The sequence below is a fragment of the Lasiodiplodia theobromae genome (assembly GCF_012971845.1).
Source record: "Lasiodiplodia theobromae strain AM2As chromosome Unknown scaffold_46, whole genome shotgun sequence".
Lineage (NCBI taxonomy): Eukaryota > Fungi > Ascomycota > Dothideomycetes > Botryosphaeriales > Botryosphaeriaceae > Lasiodiplodia > Lasiodiplodia theobromae.
Window position 1 is genome coordinate 40828 of NW_023336526.1, and position 15249 is coordinate 56076.

The 15249-nt window shown below is 56.8% G+C and overlaps 4 protein-coding genes across 4 annotated transcripts; 2 read left to right on the plus strand and 2 right to left on the minus strand.

The window, feature by feature from the left end:
• Nucleotides 1–575: 575 nt before the first annotated feature.
• LTHEOB_11217 (Serine carboxypeptidase s28 protein) lies at nucleotides 576–2398 on the minus strand (the record flags this gene model as incomplete). Its single annotated transcript, XM_035507949.1, has 4 exons — nucleotides 576–1024; nucleotides 1087–1106; nucleotides 1160–2262; nucleotides 2315–2398. The coding sequence occupies 4 exons, from the start codon at nucleotides 2396–2398 to the stop codon at nucleotides 576–578; spliced, it is 1656 nt and encodes a 551-aa protein (XP_035366598.1).
• A 595-nt stretch (nucleotides 2399–2993) lies between these two features.
• Nucleotides 2994–4883, plus strand: LTHEOB_11218 (4-coumarate-ligase; the record flags this gene model as incomplete). The annotated part of the gene is made up of 5 exons (XM_035507950.1): nucleotides 2994–3309; nucleotides 3366–4119; nucleotides 4176–4413; nucleotides 4479–4582; nucleotides 4637–4883. 5 exons carry the CDS (start codon nucleotides 2994–2996, stop codon nucleotides 4881–4883), a joined length of 1659 nt encoding a protein of 552 aa, XP_035366599.1.
• A 916-nt stretch (nucleotides 4884–5799) lies between these two features.
• On the minus strand, nucleotides 5800–7222 carry LTHEOB_11219 (MFS multidrug transporter; the record flags this gene model as incomplete). The annotated part of the gene is made up of 3 exons (XM_035507951.1): nucleotides 5800–5826; nucleotides 5879–6677; nucleotides 6756–7222. The coding sequence occupies 3 exons, from the start codon at nucleotides 7220–7222 to the stop codon at nucleotides 5800–5802; spliced, it is 1293 nt and encodes a 430-aa protein (XP_035366600.1).
• A 5397-nt stretch (nucleotides 7223–12619) lies between these two features.
• Nucleotides 12620–14914, plus strand: LTHEOB_11220 (Calcium calmodulin-dependent protein kinase; the record flags this gene model as incomplete). Its single annotated transcript, XM_035507953.1, has 3 exons — nucleotides 12620–13165; nucleotides 13455–13699; nucleotides 13765–14914. The coding sequence occupies 3 exons, from the start codon at nucleotides 12620–12622 to the stop codon at nucleotides 14912–14914; spliced, it is 1941 nt and encodes a 646-aa protein (XP_035366601.1).
• Between the last annotated feature and the right edge of the window lie 335 nt (nucleotides 14915–15249).

Genomic DNA, 15249 nt, shown 5'->3' on the forward strand with positions numbered 1-15249 from the left:
CTGGCTCGCACGCGGCGGGGCCCCATGGGGGGATGTCATTGCAAAAGGCGACGCCCTGGCGGTTGGTCGAGCCGTGGGCGTGCGGGAGGCAGGCGAGGCAGGCGGCAGCACGCACGCAGATTGGCCCTGTCCGGCGATCGGCGCAGCGAAGCCCGGATCTCCCCAGGCAGACAACGTGGGAGCGTTGACGGGCAGGTGGCGAGCGCAGATGCAGCCCTGGCCGGCGCCGAGTCAGGACGGCCTGCCATTTGGCTTCCGCGCCGCCCACCGCCCGGGGCCCGCTCGCCATTCGGCTCGCTCGCCGCCCCGTCGACTTGTACCTACAATCAGCCCACTCGCACGACTCGTGTCTGATCGCCCCACCATCCCTCCTGTCTGCGCCCATCGCCACACCTCACGCCGTCTGAACTTTAATCCAAATAAGCAGCAGGGTCTCGCGTGCAATTGGCCGGCCAGAGATCGCCAACGCTTTCAGAATGCTATCCCACGTGGCAAAATAATACATGACGTCCTGTCCCATCCCCCCCGTTACTGCAGCCTCGCCTGCCTCGTCTGCTGCCCTAGATTGGACGCCGTCAGCTCGCGCCAGCCACGGGGCCCGCTTGGAACATGCCTTGAACCCGCTGCCCAAACTCGGCAACCCATGCCTTCACGAAACGTGCCTCGCTGGCCTGCGCCTCGGCCACCGGCGCCGGCGGCAAGTCCGCTGTCGTCTCGTTTGGGAAAAGTCCGTTCTCGTCCCAGTGGTGCACCGCTTTGCCCGCGATGAGGATGAACGGCTCACTGACTGTCGACGTCCGGTTCGGCGCGGCAAACGCGTGCGGAGTTGCCGCTCGCCAAGGGTCCGCCTCTCCGTCGACGATGGCGAGCCGTGGGTAGCTGATACCGTATCCGCCGTACTTGTTGATCGCCTCGACGTCGGCCGCCGTCGTGATGTTGAACGCGTCTCGGCAGATCATCATGTTGTAGTCAATGTCAATCAAACGCGAGATCAGAGGTAGTTGTGTGCTTGGCACTCCGCTCCCTGCATGCGCCAAAGACCCTGTGTGAGCATAAATCACTGGCCCGGAAAATCAGCAGACTAACCTGTTTGGAGATAACCCCACCTGTGGTCGCTACTGTCAGCACCGGAAAGCACGCCGAGTCATCAGCCACTTACTGCGTGCAGTACTGGTACGGCCAAGCGCGCCATGTTTGCGAAATGTCATCCTGAGCATAGAAAGTGGCGTTGTGGTTCGTAAAGCACTCATCTTGCGTTTGCCGACACTGCGAAACCTCGGTCAGATTGACGTAGCCGATGTAGTTGAGCATTCTGCTACTGAGGCTCGACACTTCATTGGCGTAGCCGCCGACGCGGATCAACTCCTCGACTTCCGGCCGCAGCGCAGCCGTGTCGGGGTACAGTAGCGAGTCCGAGGTAAGGTTGCTGCAGTACTCAAATACCGAAGGATCCGACGCGGCGGGGTCCCAGTTGAGGCTCTGCCACCCAGCAATGCCGTAGCTCAAGACATTGGCGAAATCATCATCATAGGTAAGATTGCCGAGGCCAAAGGCTTCCTTGAGCTGCGTCTTGTACCCGGCGTCGGCTTGGCCGATCAGGATGTTGTCAACAACGTGCGTCAGCTTCTGCAGGGTGCTGATGCAGTCAGGAGGCCCGTACAGCCTCTGGGCTTCATAGTACTGCCAGTAGTCATAGATGGCCTCAGTGACGCCCGATGAAGAAATGGCACCCCAGAAGGTCTGGGGATAGAGCTTGCGGAGGAAGGCCACGAAAGCGCCAGCGTAAGAGCCGCCGTAGGCGATCCAGGGGGTGCTGGAAGGGCTCAGGTCATAGTCCTCCAAGCCTTCGAACACGACGTGCTCTGCAAAGTACTGCGTATCCTTTAAAGCCTGGTCGGTGGTTAAGAAGCGCAGGCTTTCGGTCGTCAGATCCGACACGGGCCAGCTTTCACCGTAGTAACGGTGCTCCAGGATGACGCCGAGCCCACCCGTGGCGTTGGCTAGTTGGGCGACAATGCCCTTTTGCAGATAGGGAAAACGGTCCTCACCGCTCGTTTCGCCGCTTGCAAGCACAATGACTGGTCCGCCGGGTTGGTAGTACGTGGCGTCGAACCAGTAACGGAGCGGGAAGGTGCCGTTGGTGTGTGGCTCGTACAACGACTCGTTGTGGAAGTGGTCAATTGGGACGGAAATGTTGTAGGCGGGATACAGAGCCGACGCATCACGGCGCTCGAGCTGGACAGCGTCAGGCAGAGAGCGGATCTGGCGGGCGGTAAGCGGATGGGTGGGGCGAAGCGGGCGCTGAGCAGCTGACCTGTTTGCGCAATTCGCGGATAGGCAGCGATGTGCGCAAGGCCTGTGCTTGAGCCGCCAGGCAGAGCAGGCCGGTGAGAAACATGGCGGCGGGTGAGGACGTGCTGGCGACGGCGGGCAGAGGCGGGATTTTGTAGTGGTTTCGATGTTGGTGATGGACATGGCTGCTGCTAGTAGCAAGATGGAAGGTGCGTGTCAAGCTTTTGCCGAGAGGGCAGGTGGCTAGCCGCAGAGAGAAGGTGGCAGCGCCCTGGTGTAGATCCACAGAGCGCCGCATGTGCCGCCGGCCTGGTGCCCGCCGACCTTGCGGGAGCGCGCTATCTGCATTCTGCCTCAGGCACCCTCCTACCCATCTCGGCTAGATGACGCGTGTCTCTGGTAGTCCGGGCCGCGCTGCAGCAGCCACCGGCCCGTCAAACATCGGCACGCGCGCAGTAGATACACCAACGTCCTCCCTTCGTCTGCGGGAGAAACGGCCACGCGTGCGAGTCGCTGCTCCACGGATCCGCTATTCAAAACTGCACGTAGATGCTATGTCAGCGATCCGACCGGCAATGCCGGGCCGCTCACTGCTCCCCCGCAACCCCGCCTGGTAAGCGGTCGACCCTCGGATACTTCTCAACGTACCTATATCCTGCTCTCACCTCTGCACCTGCGTTTGCCTACCTCTGTCGCCCATCATGCCTGTCACCTCGCCCTTTGCGCCCCTCCGCATCCCAGAAACAGACCTGTTGACTTACCTCTTCCCCCCTGGTCAACATGTATCTGACAAGCCGCTGTGGATTGATGCCACCAATCCCCACCACTCCCTGTCGCCGAACCAGATGCTCCAGTGGATCAAGAGACTGGCCGTCGGTCTTGACAAAATTGGCTGCGCCCGTGGTCAGGTGGTTCTGATCTACACTCCCAATCATATCTTTGTCCCTGCTGCTTACATGGCCATTGTTGGCTCCGGAAGAATATTCAGCGGAGCAAACCCCGCCTATACCGAACCTGGTATCTCACGTTCCATCGTCGACGGCGAGTCGAAAGGAGGCTGACCCGCCACATAGAGCTGCTGCACCAATTGAGAGACACCGGCGCACAAGTTCTTTTGGCGCATCCTTCTCTTGCCTCAACCGCCGTGTCGGCTGGCCAAAAAGCCGGCCTCGCAACCAACAGGATATTTCTGTTTTCGGACGTGGAGCACGATCCCCTCCATGCCGTGCGTGACTGGAGAGAAATGATTGGCTCATCTGACGAGGCAGAACTGTATCAGTGGAAGCGCATGACTGGAGCCGAGCCCAAGAACACCGTGGCTACCGTGAATTACTCGTCCGGTACTACAGGTTTGCCCAAGGGAGTCTGCATATCCCACTACAGTCTCATCGCGAATGCCGAGCAGGCCATATACATGCGCTATGCATTCAAGAAACGAACACCGGAAAGATGGGCAGGTTTCCTGCCTCTATACCATGCCTATGGCCAGCTCTACGCGAATATCTTGGCCCTCAAGCTGCAGGCAACCATATACATCATGAAGCAGTTTGCTTACGACCATTTCCTCCGGGTCATTGAGACGTACAAAATCAATTCCTTACAGGTAGCGCCGCCTATTCTGGTCATGATGAGCAAACGTCCGGAGACAGCGAGGTACGATCTCAGCTGTCTCGAAGAGATCACATGTGGCGCAGCACCACTTTCCAAGGAATTGGCCGACGACATCGTCAGACGCTTCAGAGTCTCCCTGAAGCAGGGCTATGGCATGACAGAGTTGACTTGTGCGGCCATTGTTATGCCCGGTGGAGCCGAAGAGCTCAAAGACAAGTGAGCAATGTACCCTGAGCACCTCTACTGAACAACTCTAACTCGGTGCGAACCAGCACCGGCTCTGTTGGCCAGTTGTGCCCCAACACTGAGTGCATCCTCCGGGACGATGACGGAAACGAAGTCTTGCCCGGAAAGCCTGGAGAAATGTATATTCGTGGACCACAGGTTTGCCTTGGATACTGGAGAAATGACCAAGCCAGCAAAGAGACCCTGAGCTCTGATGGCTGGCTGAGGACTGGTGACATCGCCATGGAGAGAGGTGGCTGGTTTTGGATTGTTGACAGGAAAAAGGTAACCACCCATGCAGCATGACACTCTTCGCGGGCCGTGGTGCTGATTGCGACATCATCCAATAGGAGCTCATCAAGGTGAATGGACTACAAGTGGCTCCCGCAGAACTCGAGGCTGTTTTACTCGAGCACAAAGATATCGCTGATGCTGCTGTCGTGGGTATTACCCTGTAAGTTTTACTCGCTCGCCTAAGTTATTATACTTATTCTAACCGGAGTGAAAGACGTGGCGAGGAGTGGCCACGCGCGTATGTTACCTTGAAGGGTAACAAGAAGGACAAGACGACGGAGAAGCAGATTCAGGATTGGATGAAAGGCAAAGTGGCCAAGCACAAGCGACTGATTGGTGGTATATCATTCATTGACGAGGTACCGAAGCTTCAAAGTGGGAAGATTATGCGCAAAATTCTCAAGCAATGGGCTAGCCGCGATGCTATGACATTTGGAGCCAGTGTAGCGGCAAAGCTTTGATCTTAGCAAGGAAAGTTGAGAAGCCGCAAAAATTTAAGAGCATCACTTTTGGTCTCGTCACCACCCTGATCCTTGACAATGCTTGAGTAAGGGTTCGTTCAATCGCAAGCTGACTGCCAAGCATTCTTTGGCATGTGTGCATGCCATAAGAACCACAGCGGGTGTCCAAGTTGGCTCGACAGACAAGGGTCATGTTCCAAGATCGAGTCACGACCTACAAAAACGCATCGGACACCAATACCAGGGCAGCTGTTTGCAAGAGTCAGGATGTGGTGATGCTGCAATGGTAAAGTGGCGCTGTTAATGGATGTAAGCACTCTATTCCAACCGCCAAACCATCGTTACGGCCGACCGCGAATATTTGAGCTAGACAGTTAGGAAAAGAAGCAAGCAACTCCAACTTGAACATGGAAAATATAGTCTATCAGTGCAAGTTCTCCCTTTAGTCCGGCGACATCACCTTCTTTTAAGTCCGGAGACCAATAACGCCGTCTATGCACTTTTCGGCACGGTTGGCATTCTTTTCAAGCGCCCGGGAATCGCATTTGCGCCAACCATCCAATTCTACCCCCTCGATGGAAAGAAAGATGCAGTAGCTATCCGTCGTGCTTGTTGGGTGATGCTAAGCTCCAGCTCATCTTTGGAGTTCTGGCTCTCACAACTTCACCGGGTATTTTCTCCTCAGCGCTTCTCCATACCTAACGAATAAAACTGGGATAGGTATTAATGCAACGGCAACGAAACCAAGTAGAGAGTTACCCCAGCCCAATCCGAGTGCCTCGTACATAGACTGTCCGGCTAGGGGAATAAAAGCGCCAAAAGTCGACCTCAAGACAGTGTTTGCGGCCATTGCAGACGCAGCGTGCATGGTATAGACGTCTACAAGGTATGTGTTCGGTGCCATCTAGAGATTTCGTCAGCGCGTTTCCTCCTCCCTCCAAAGCTCGAGTCGGTATGAAGCTTGTGGCGGGCCTGAGAGATGGGTGATGACTCACAAAGATCAGCATCAAGCCGAATCCAACAAAACCAGTTCCGATGATAGGTACTATCCAATGGGTGTGCTTCTCAACGGTCCATCCGTACCAGAACAGGCCTATCGGCATGGCTGCCGCTCCCGGAAACATGAGTGGAAGACGCTTTTCGGGGGTGAAGTTACCCTTTGCGAGGGCTCTGCGGACACTCCGGTTACCCCAGACGGTGTATACCCATTGGCCGATCACGCTGCCGATTCCAATACCGAGGTAAGTCAGACCAGCAGTGCCAGTGTTGAAGCCGTACTGCTCTTTATAGACAAGGGTGAATGTGGTGAAAAGAATATAGAGGTAGGCGTAGGCAATGGCAACATAGAGGGAGAGGAGAAAGACAATGGGAGACCGGAAGAGCATCTTGGTGGGTCGCACGATGCTGAAGAAGAAGAGATCGCGGGGCGAGAGGCCGACATCGAGCTTGCTGCGCAGTGACGAGTTGCCGGTCAGCTTTTTGAGGCGGCGCACCTTCCGGTTGAGGATGGCGATGGCGTATGTCTCTGACATGAAAATGAAGCCACAAACAGTGATGACGCCGGCAGCAATGCTAACGACATAGAAGGTCCAGCGCCATCCGGCAGCTTGTGAGAGAAAGCCGCCAGACAGGGGCCCGACCACAGGGCCAATGCAAGGCCCGGCGACCCAGATTGCCATTGCAGTGCCCCTCTGCTCCCGCGGGATCAAGTCGGCAATTGTGCCTCCGCCGAGGGTGAGGGGACTCGCACCAACACAGCCGGCCAGGAAACGAAAAGCGATGAGCATGCCGAGACTGGTTGAGCGTGCGCATGCTACGTTGAAAATAATAAATAGAACATTGCATGTATGATACAGCGGCAGCCTTCCATACATCTCGGACAGAGGTGCAATGATCAAGGGACCCACGGCGAAACCAAGGACGTAGACTGACACAACGAAGCCAGATAAAATTTCGCTGGTCGAGCCGAACTCGGCCATGAGCTCAGGGACGCCGGGAGCGAACATGGATGAGGCCAGCGGGATCAGAAAGGTGATGAGAGACACGATGGCGATTGCGCCCCACTTTTTCGACTTGGACCAGTTCATGGGGTTTTCCGGATCATCAGGGCCATCCCAGTCGACAATGTTTGGATCTGGAACGGGCTGCTGATCGTCGTCGGGCTCGTTGATGGAAGTGGTGGCGGAAGGCTCGCTCTGCTTTTCCAAGTCGGCATCTTTGTTGGTGGTGTGTCTCTCAGAGTCGGTGTAGATGCCTAGATTGGAGGGGATATCTGCGTCGTGGCCCTCTTCGGCAGCCAGTTCCACCACGTCGCTCTGTTCTGGAAGCACAGCGCCCATGGTAGCGACAATGTGGCGGCGGCTTCTTGCTTTCTGTTAATTGTAGGCAGTGTCGACTTCTCGGGACCAGTGAGAGGGAAGGACTGCAGTCTTTTGGGCGGAGCATGCAGCGGGCAGCTAAACATAGCCATGAAACAGACGAAGGGTGGAATGAAGGCCTGGGGATGGAATTAAGACGCCGAGCCGAAGAGCTTAACGCCGGCGGATTATAAAGGAAAAGCGCCGGTCAAGGCGGTGGGCGAAGCCGGTGGGTGGGTGAGGGGCATGACGGGGACGGGCTCCAATGAGTGGCTGTTCCTTGTGCCCCAGATGCGGAACGCGGGAGCCGGGTGGGGCTGTTGGCGGGCCATGTGCCAGTTGAGGATGGATGGAGACATCCCCACGACGCTCGGCCGATTAGCGCATGGCGGGGCCCCATCGTGGGTTCGGCTCGGTTCGGTTCGGTTCGTCTTCGTCTTCTCCTTCTTCTTTTTCTCGGCGACGGGCGGGAGGCCGAGCGGAGGCAGTGCAGCGAAGGGAGTGCGGCGAGAATGAAGTGAGGGTGTCGCACTGCAGGAAGGAGCGCTGCCGAGGTCAGCCCAGCGGCAGTTGTGGCTTGCCGTTCGCGGCCCGCCGATCTCTCACTGCAGCTCTCCCGTCCATCCATCGCACCACCTGTCTCCTCACAGCAACTCTGGCATGCATTATATCGATGACTCGCACACCGCGCCCTCGAATTTATCCGCGTCATCTATCCCCTTTCTCATCCGCCCTCTCCTGACCCTCGCCCGACCTACACTTGAACGACCATCTTTCCAATTTCGCTTTGTTTTTCCAATCTGGCAACTGCCTGGTCAAACTGCTGTTCTTCTACAAATGCCACCAACCGCTCGTTCGTCGCTTTGCTCATGGCCCCAACAATGCCCCTGGCTGTCAGCAGAGCTCGTGTCGTGCCACTTAGTCATCTTTTCCCCAAGGAGAAAAAAGTCCGCTTGTTTGGAAACTCCATCGCCGGCACCAGCCCGTTCGTCCGCCTGTTTCACAGCGCCTCCTCGATCGCCCCAGCACCCCCAGCTTCGATCGCACGCGTTGGTGATGCGCAGTACTTTGTCCGGTAATTGATGGCGTGCGTAGCACCCGGCACCCGGCATCTTGGCAGCTTCCAGCGTCTTGTCTGTCGAAGATGTTGCAATTACCGTGGCGCCCGCAGCCGACGCAAGCTCGAGCTTTCTGTCCGTTAGCTGAGCTTGCATGTGCCAGGTTTAATCAACAGCCAGAGCGCGGAAGGCCGCTCCGCACGGTCGCATGGCCAAGTGTAGGATGATTCGACCTCCACAGACTGGGGAAACTAGGAAGTGGTAAAGAATCCACGAGTGAAAGAGACAGGGCCGACTTACCTGGATCACCAAGCACCCGCTCCCTGGGTCAACACAGTGATCCCGTTGGCCGGCCTTTCTGGCCTTTCGGAAAGGGCATTGGAAGCACCCCTCAGTACCAGCCAGTCCATTCGGTATCGGGTCAATGTGCTGTCTCCTTCCCACAACTCAGAACATCGTTCGCCACTCGTCCAGATATTGATGTGAACAATGACGGTTATCCCTATGCGGTTGCGCTATTTGGACGAAGACCCGGCAGCGACAACGGTTCCAGTGCCATCGCTGCAGGAAACCAGGCTCGCCACTACCTGCGGAAGGTAATCTGTGCTGTTGGTGATCGTGTTAGTTGTATGAAACAGTCGTGACGCGGATCAGAGCTTGTTCGGGTCGGTGTTTGCCTTGTAAGAATTGCTTGTGCAAATTTGGATGCACTGGGGATAGTCCAGGTGACATTGTCCTTGGTTACCATGCTTCTCGAAAGGGCCTCAAAGCTGGTCTGGTTCTTCAGGTGGTCAATGGCAATCTTTATTGAACGATTCGATTCCTAGCAAGCTATCGATACGTCCCGTTGGCGTTAGATGAGATATATAGCGCCATGAGATTCGCAGCGATGCCCAATGCCCACGTCGGACTAGCTTACAAATTATCCGGCGAAGCTAGACTGAGTCCGGTAAACCCATACTTCTATCATCGACCGCTGAACACGACAGACGAAATCGATCGATGTGAGCCGTCTCTGGCTTGATGAATTAGATCTATCAGGCGCAAAAATCCTCCGTCGTTGTTAGTAAGATGCCGAATTCTCACCTGCGGTGTCCAAGACAAACATAGGGGCCACATTCCCTAGGCACCGGTGCCACTGAGCCCCGAGCTCCCATCCGAGCCTGGCCGGAAGATATGCACTGAAACCAATTCACCGGTTCTGTTCAAGGATAGATATCGATACGCTATTATCGAAAGCTTTTCCAACGCACCGAGTAGCTCTCTAGAGGCCAACTTGTGCTTCTAAAGAACCATCTAATTCAACTAACGCCCCCAATCTTCTTGCTTTCATACTGATTAGTAGGGTTTAAATCGTGTGGAATCCCACAAAATCAAGTGTATGGTTGTCCGCAACTCCGCAATGGGGTTGGAAGGAGAATTGTGCCTCGCATCTTGGACTTAGCTCACCAAGGAAAATATTGAAATCGGCTTGCTTCCTCCATTGTTCTTTTTTTATTTTATTTTTTTAGGCGAAAGTACTTGTATGTACATGCGTCCATACATCCGCAAAATTTCCAGAACGTCTGGGAGCATGTGTGCCCGCAACTTTCGGCTACACCTTAAACGACCATGTGCGTACGCAACCATACGCTTGGAACCATGTCTGATACTAGCTGATGTAAGAGGGCTTGGAATAGCATCATTCCCAAGCCACAATGCGTTAAGAACCTGTGGGCTACGAGGGAAACGATAGGCAATCCACTGCGCAGCAGACGTAGGGGGCTAGTTTGCAGTCAGCATGCAGAGCGTGGTGAGTGGTGTTGTGTCAGATTGCTTATGCATGGCTATCTGCGTGGCGGGTAACGGTCCGTGAGCGTATTGTCGGTGCTGCTACTGTATGTGGTGACTGGAATGCGGGCCGTAACGGCGTTGGCCGGCGAATAGGCGAGGCGATTCACTTTGGCCATGGAGCGCCCGGAAGCTCCTAGATAGGGCGTATTTTAATGCACAGTTTCAGCTGGCCGTAGATCCGTCCGACGACGGCTAAAAAGGGATGGTGGCTAGGGCAGATGAAAGATGGGAGTTGAAGCGGAAAGCCTTAGCTTCTCAGTTCCTCAGGGCAACGTTCAACTGCCTCTTACTAGCACAGCACTGATGTTTTGGCAGGACTTGCTCTTTCGTGTGGAGAAATCCCAGGCAAGCGCCTGAGGTCCCCGTGGAGGATCCACAATCCGTACCACGGCCAAGCTGACTCGATGGACCGGGATACCAGGTCTTGACCTAAAGGGGCTCGGCCTTTCTTCGCCCATCTCCGTGTCCGTTCAAAAGAGAAAATCATCCAGCTTCTAGTGGCAGCATGGATGGATATGCACAAAACGTTGTTCGCTGGCCCAAGAAGCAAACGAGGACAATGGCAGCCTACATTGCCTGTGCATAGCCGGGTGGAATTCTTGGCGACTTAAATTTGGACACGCGGCAAGCACATGGCAACATGCTATCCCAACCGCTTGATGGCTTGTTCACCATACCAATCTGGGCTGGGATTCCTGCGCTGGGCTGCCAAGCAAAGGTGAACGGCTCGATAATTGGAAAGGCGTACGTGGCGACCCATGTTGGTATATCAAGTTGGAAATCCCCTGGCTCCAAGTAATGTTTTCGACTGCGTCATACCAGCATCTTTCAGAAGACGCATCGTCCAACCGCGTGCGTGCAGAGGAACTGGCCTGGATCTCGCATCAAGGCGACGTGCGGAGCGAGTGAGCTTGGTTGATCCCAGAGGTCGCATGTCGTGTACCTGAGAAAGCAGCGAGTTTGACGACACACACCCTCTGCGCGCAGCTCCGGCCAATCAGGCTCTCGGGCCGCACCGGGGATGGATGATCTCATCTGTTTCAACGGCCATGTGCGTTGCAGCGGCAATAGTGGCGCCCGGCTGCCTGGTTACCAGCTGCTGGGGATCTGCGTTGAGTGGGCCGATGAGACGGGCTCTTATTACTTCCTCTCTGCGACAGAAAAGGTCGGCGTGCGTCACAGCCAACTGCACGTCAAGCTCGCGTGCAGCGACGCTGAGAATGATGAAAGGCTGCAGGCCTCGGGCGCTGCAGCCGAAGATGGTCCCGCGTCCGCACCAATTTCAGGTTCCGCGCAGCGTGCAAAGTCGGTCCGAGCGTGTTCTCCAGCCACCTTCGGCGTCATCGCTCGTGACGGCTTTGGTGGTGTGGGTGTCCGCTCCGCATGCGTCCGCCAGGCGGGACATTTCAGATGAGCCATCGTCAGCGGGTGTCGCAGCAGCGCGTCTGGAGGAACCGCAGGCGCAATGCGCGCGCAGCAAGGAGCGCGGCGACGCACGATTTCGTAGCGCTACGTCATCGGCGAGGGCGGACCGGGCTTCAGACCCTGCAGAGCCCGCCACGGTGATCTGTGGAGGCGCATCGTCGCGTCCACGGCACGACAGTCAGCTGGCCTGGCGCTGCGCGAAAGCGAGCGCTGCCAGGCGTGCGGCAGCGTGAAGGCAGCGCCCTCCGGCCAGCCGCGGTCAGGCCGGCGCTCCTAACCCACGCGTGGCGTCGCGGCCAGCCTGCTGCGCGCTGCTAGTGGCCGTGCCATGGACGCGACCCTGGCCGCCTGCTGCGTCGACTGCGACCTCTGCATTGCCGCTCTGTGCCGGGCGTAGACCCAAATACTCTCAGCCCCCGGGAGCCTCACTGCGCGCAGTCTTCTCTCCCGTTCTGCCAGCCCTGCTCGACAACCCTGCCGCCCGCGCCAGCCGTGTCAGCGACCCCCAAACCCGCGCGTCGTCATAGCCGCTGGCCTTCGAGCGGCCAAGTCTGCAGCCCTCATTCCACCGAGCCGAGACGTGAAACGATGCCGATGATCGAGGTGAGTGCGATTTCCTGCCCGATGCCCTGTCCCGATCCCATCCTACGGGCCGCCCGCACAGCAGCGCGCGACGGAGCCAAGCGGCGAACAGCGCGAGGTGAGCGTAGGCTTTGACGCTGGAGGCGCGGGCGATTGGCCGGCCTGGGCCTGAACAGCCCAAAATGCAGCCGCGAGCCTGTCCTCCGGCCCTGTCGATGTCATCTCGTGCGCCTAATCGCACCTTCCCGGTGCACGTCATAGCCACCGCCCAGCTTGAGCTCGTCCCTCGCGCCTTTGTCACCTACCCCCCAGCTGCACCCGCAATTCGCTCTCAGCGTCCGCCTCCCCGCCCATACGCTCTGCCGCTGCACCGCTTCTCAACGCCGCCCAACCGCCCCTCCGCTGCCCACTCCGCTACATTCTCCGCCGCCTCGACCGCTCATTGACGTCGCGTCCTGCGGCGAGCTCACCATACTGAACCATGGCCACCATACAGAATTTCAAGAACTTCCTCCGCCATGGCAAGCAGGCACGCGCCGCGCACTCGCCCCATGCTGAGCCGACCACCAACGTGTCCCCCGTCCACGCCCAGCACCAGCGTTACAACAACTACACATCGCCTCCGCCGCCGGAACACCATGCAGTCACCGACCCCAACGTGATGGACCACAAGCCGCTGCATGCAAACGTCCCCGCAGCAGATTTCTCCGCCGCCGCCGTCAACAACCAAAACCAGGCCGCTCGTGCAGGAGATGCCGCCGCCCGCGCAGCTGCCGACCACCACAAGGCACAAGCCGCCGCCAAGGCCAAGAAGGAGATCGACCCGGAAGTCCTCGAGCGCATTGTGGCCGAGGAGCGCGAGCAGAAGGGCAAGCTGCCCCAATACCCGGGCCTGGAGCGCTGGATCCTGGTCGAGAAGATGGGCGACGGTGCATTCAGCAACGTGTACCGTGCAAAGGACAGCCAAGGGCAATACCCCGAGTGCGCCATCAAGGTTGTCAGGAAATTCGAGATGAACTCCAGTCAGGTAAGTGGCATCCTTGCGAGTGACTGTTCCCTCCTGTTCTGCACATCACGTGTGTTTCGTCGTACCGTCCGCTTCTGCCCAGCTGCGCTTTTCGTCCCTCTCTTGCACGATTACGTAGCCAACGCGGTGGATGCCTAGGGCGACAAACACCTTCATCCGGATTTCAAGAAGGCTCCCAAGACGGTGGAGGTGCGCATTCCTCCCACACAAGTCTTCGCCACTGCCATTTCCATCTTTCCTTTCTGTATGTATGTCGTACTACGTCTCAGGTGCTGACTACTGGCCGCAGAGAGCCAACATCCTCAAGGAGGTGCAGATCATGCGCCAACTGGATCACCCCAACATCGTAAAACTCATCGACTTCTCCGAGTCCCGACAGTACTATTACATCATCCTCGAGCTGTGCCCTGGTGGCGAATTGTTCCATCAGATCGTTCGCCTCACATACTTCAGTGAGAATCTTTCTCGGCACGTCATCATCCAAGTTGCCAAAGCATTGGAATATTTGCATGAAGAGGCCGGTGTTGTCCATCGGTATGTCGCTTTGTGGTCCCTTTGCTCCCATGTTGGCCCCACGACAACTGACGTCATAACTCCAGTGACATCAAACCTGAGAATCTCCTCTTCTACCCCGCCCCCTTCATTCCGACCAAGAACCCCAAGCCCAAGTCTACCGATGAAGAGGATAAGGTAGATGAGGGTGAGTTCATCAAGGGCGTCGGTGCTGGTGGTATCGGCACAATCAAGATCGCCGATTTCGGCTTATCCAAGGTCATTTGGGATAGCCAAACTATGACGCCATGCGGTACCGTCGGTTACACAGCCCCTGAGATCGTGAAGGATGAACGCTACTCGAAGAGTGTTGACATGTGGGCTCTTGGCTGCGTGTTGTACACCCTACTCTGCGGGTTCCCGCCCTTTTACGATGAAAGCATCCAAACTCTGACAGAAAAAGTCGCGCGTGGCCAATACACTTTTCTGTCGCCCTGGTGGGATGAGATTTCCAAGTCGGCGCAGGACCTTGTATCCCATCTGCTGACCGTGGACCCTGAGAAACGTTACGACATCAAGCAATTCCTCAACCACCCATGGATTCGCGAGTCGGAAGAGGAGACGCAAGCGGCCGCCGACGCACCGCCACTTGCAACGCCTCTCCTCAAGAAGCAGCCTTCGGACCAGGGAGTCATACAGCCTAACTACGCTTATTTGGATGACGTGCCCAGTGCTGGTGGCAGGCGCATGGACTTCCGCTCGCCGGGTGCTGTCAACCTCCGTGAAGTGTTCGACGTGAGCTACGCCGTACACCGCCAAGAAGAAGAAGGCAAGCGACGGAAGAACTTCAAGCAGGGCTACCGCGGCGGAAATGCGATGACCAGCCTCAACGTGCTTGACGAGGAGGACATGTACGATGACGACGAAGATGGACAGAGTGCGCCCTACGCTGCACACCAGGCGGATCCGCCGGCCAAACTACCCAAGAGCCAAGCTGCTGACGTCAGCGCGATGGAGCAAAAGATGAAGAACACTACCCTAAGCGCAGCGGCTCAAGCCCGACAGCAGGCCGCGAATGCTGGACAGCAAAAGGGCTATGGGCAGCATTCTCCTGCAGTTGCAGCCGCAGCACGCCGCCAGGTTCGGAATAAGGGCGCGTTTGAGCTAAGCTTGGACAACGCAACCTTGCTCAGCAAGAGACAAAGGAAACCCGAGCCTAGTGGTCTGCGCGAACAGATTGCTGCGACCGGACCCTGATCATCTGGCACGATTTCGCGTTGCTTCCCGAAATCCAGCATTCGATAGGCAGTCAAACACAATAATGGGCAGTTCTGGGTAATAGACTTTTCAATGGACTGGAAGAATCGAGACACCTTCCAGTCGTCGGTTGGACAGGCTGGGCATTGCAAGATTCGAGGATGGATAGACAGAGCACTCAGCCACATGTTTTTCGTACTCGGAGTTCGTGTGCTGCCATTGGGCGAATTCTGGCTGCGTTTGGCATTTTCCTTATCTATTTTCCACTCATGTTTGTTTTTCATGGCTGATGCAGCAGAAGAAACGGGACAATGAGGCAGTGAAACGAAGGGGTT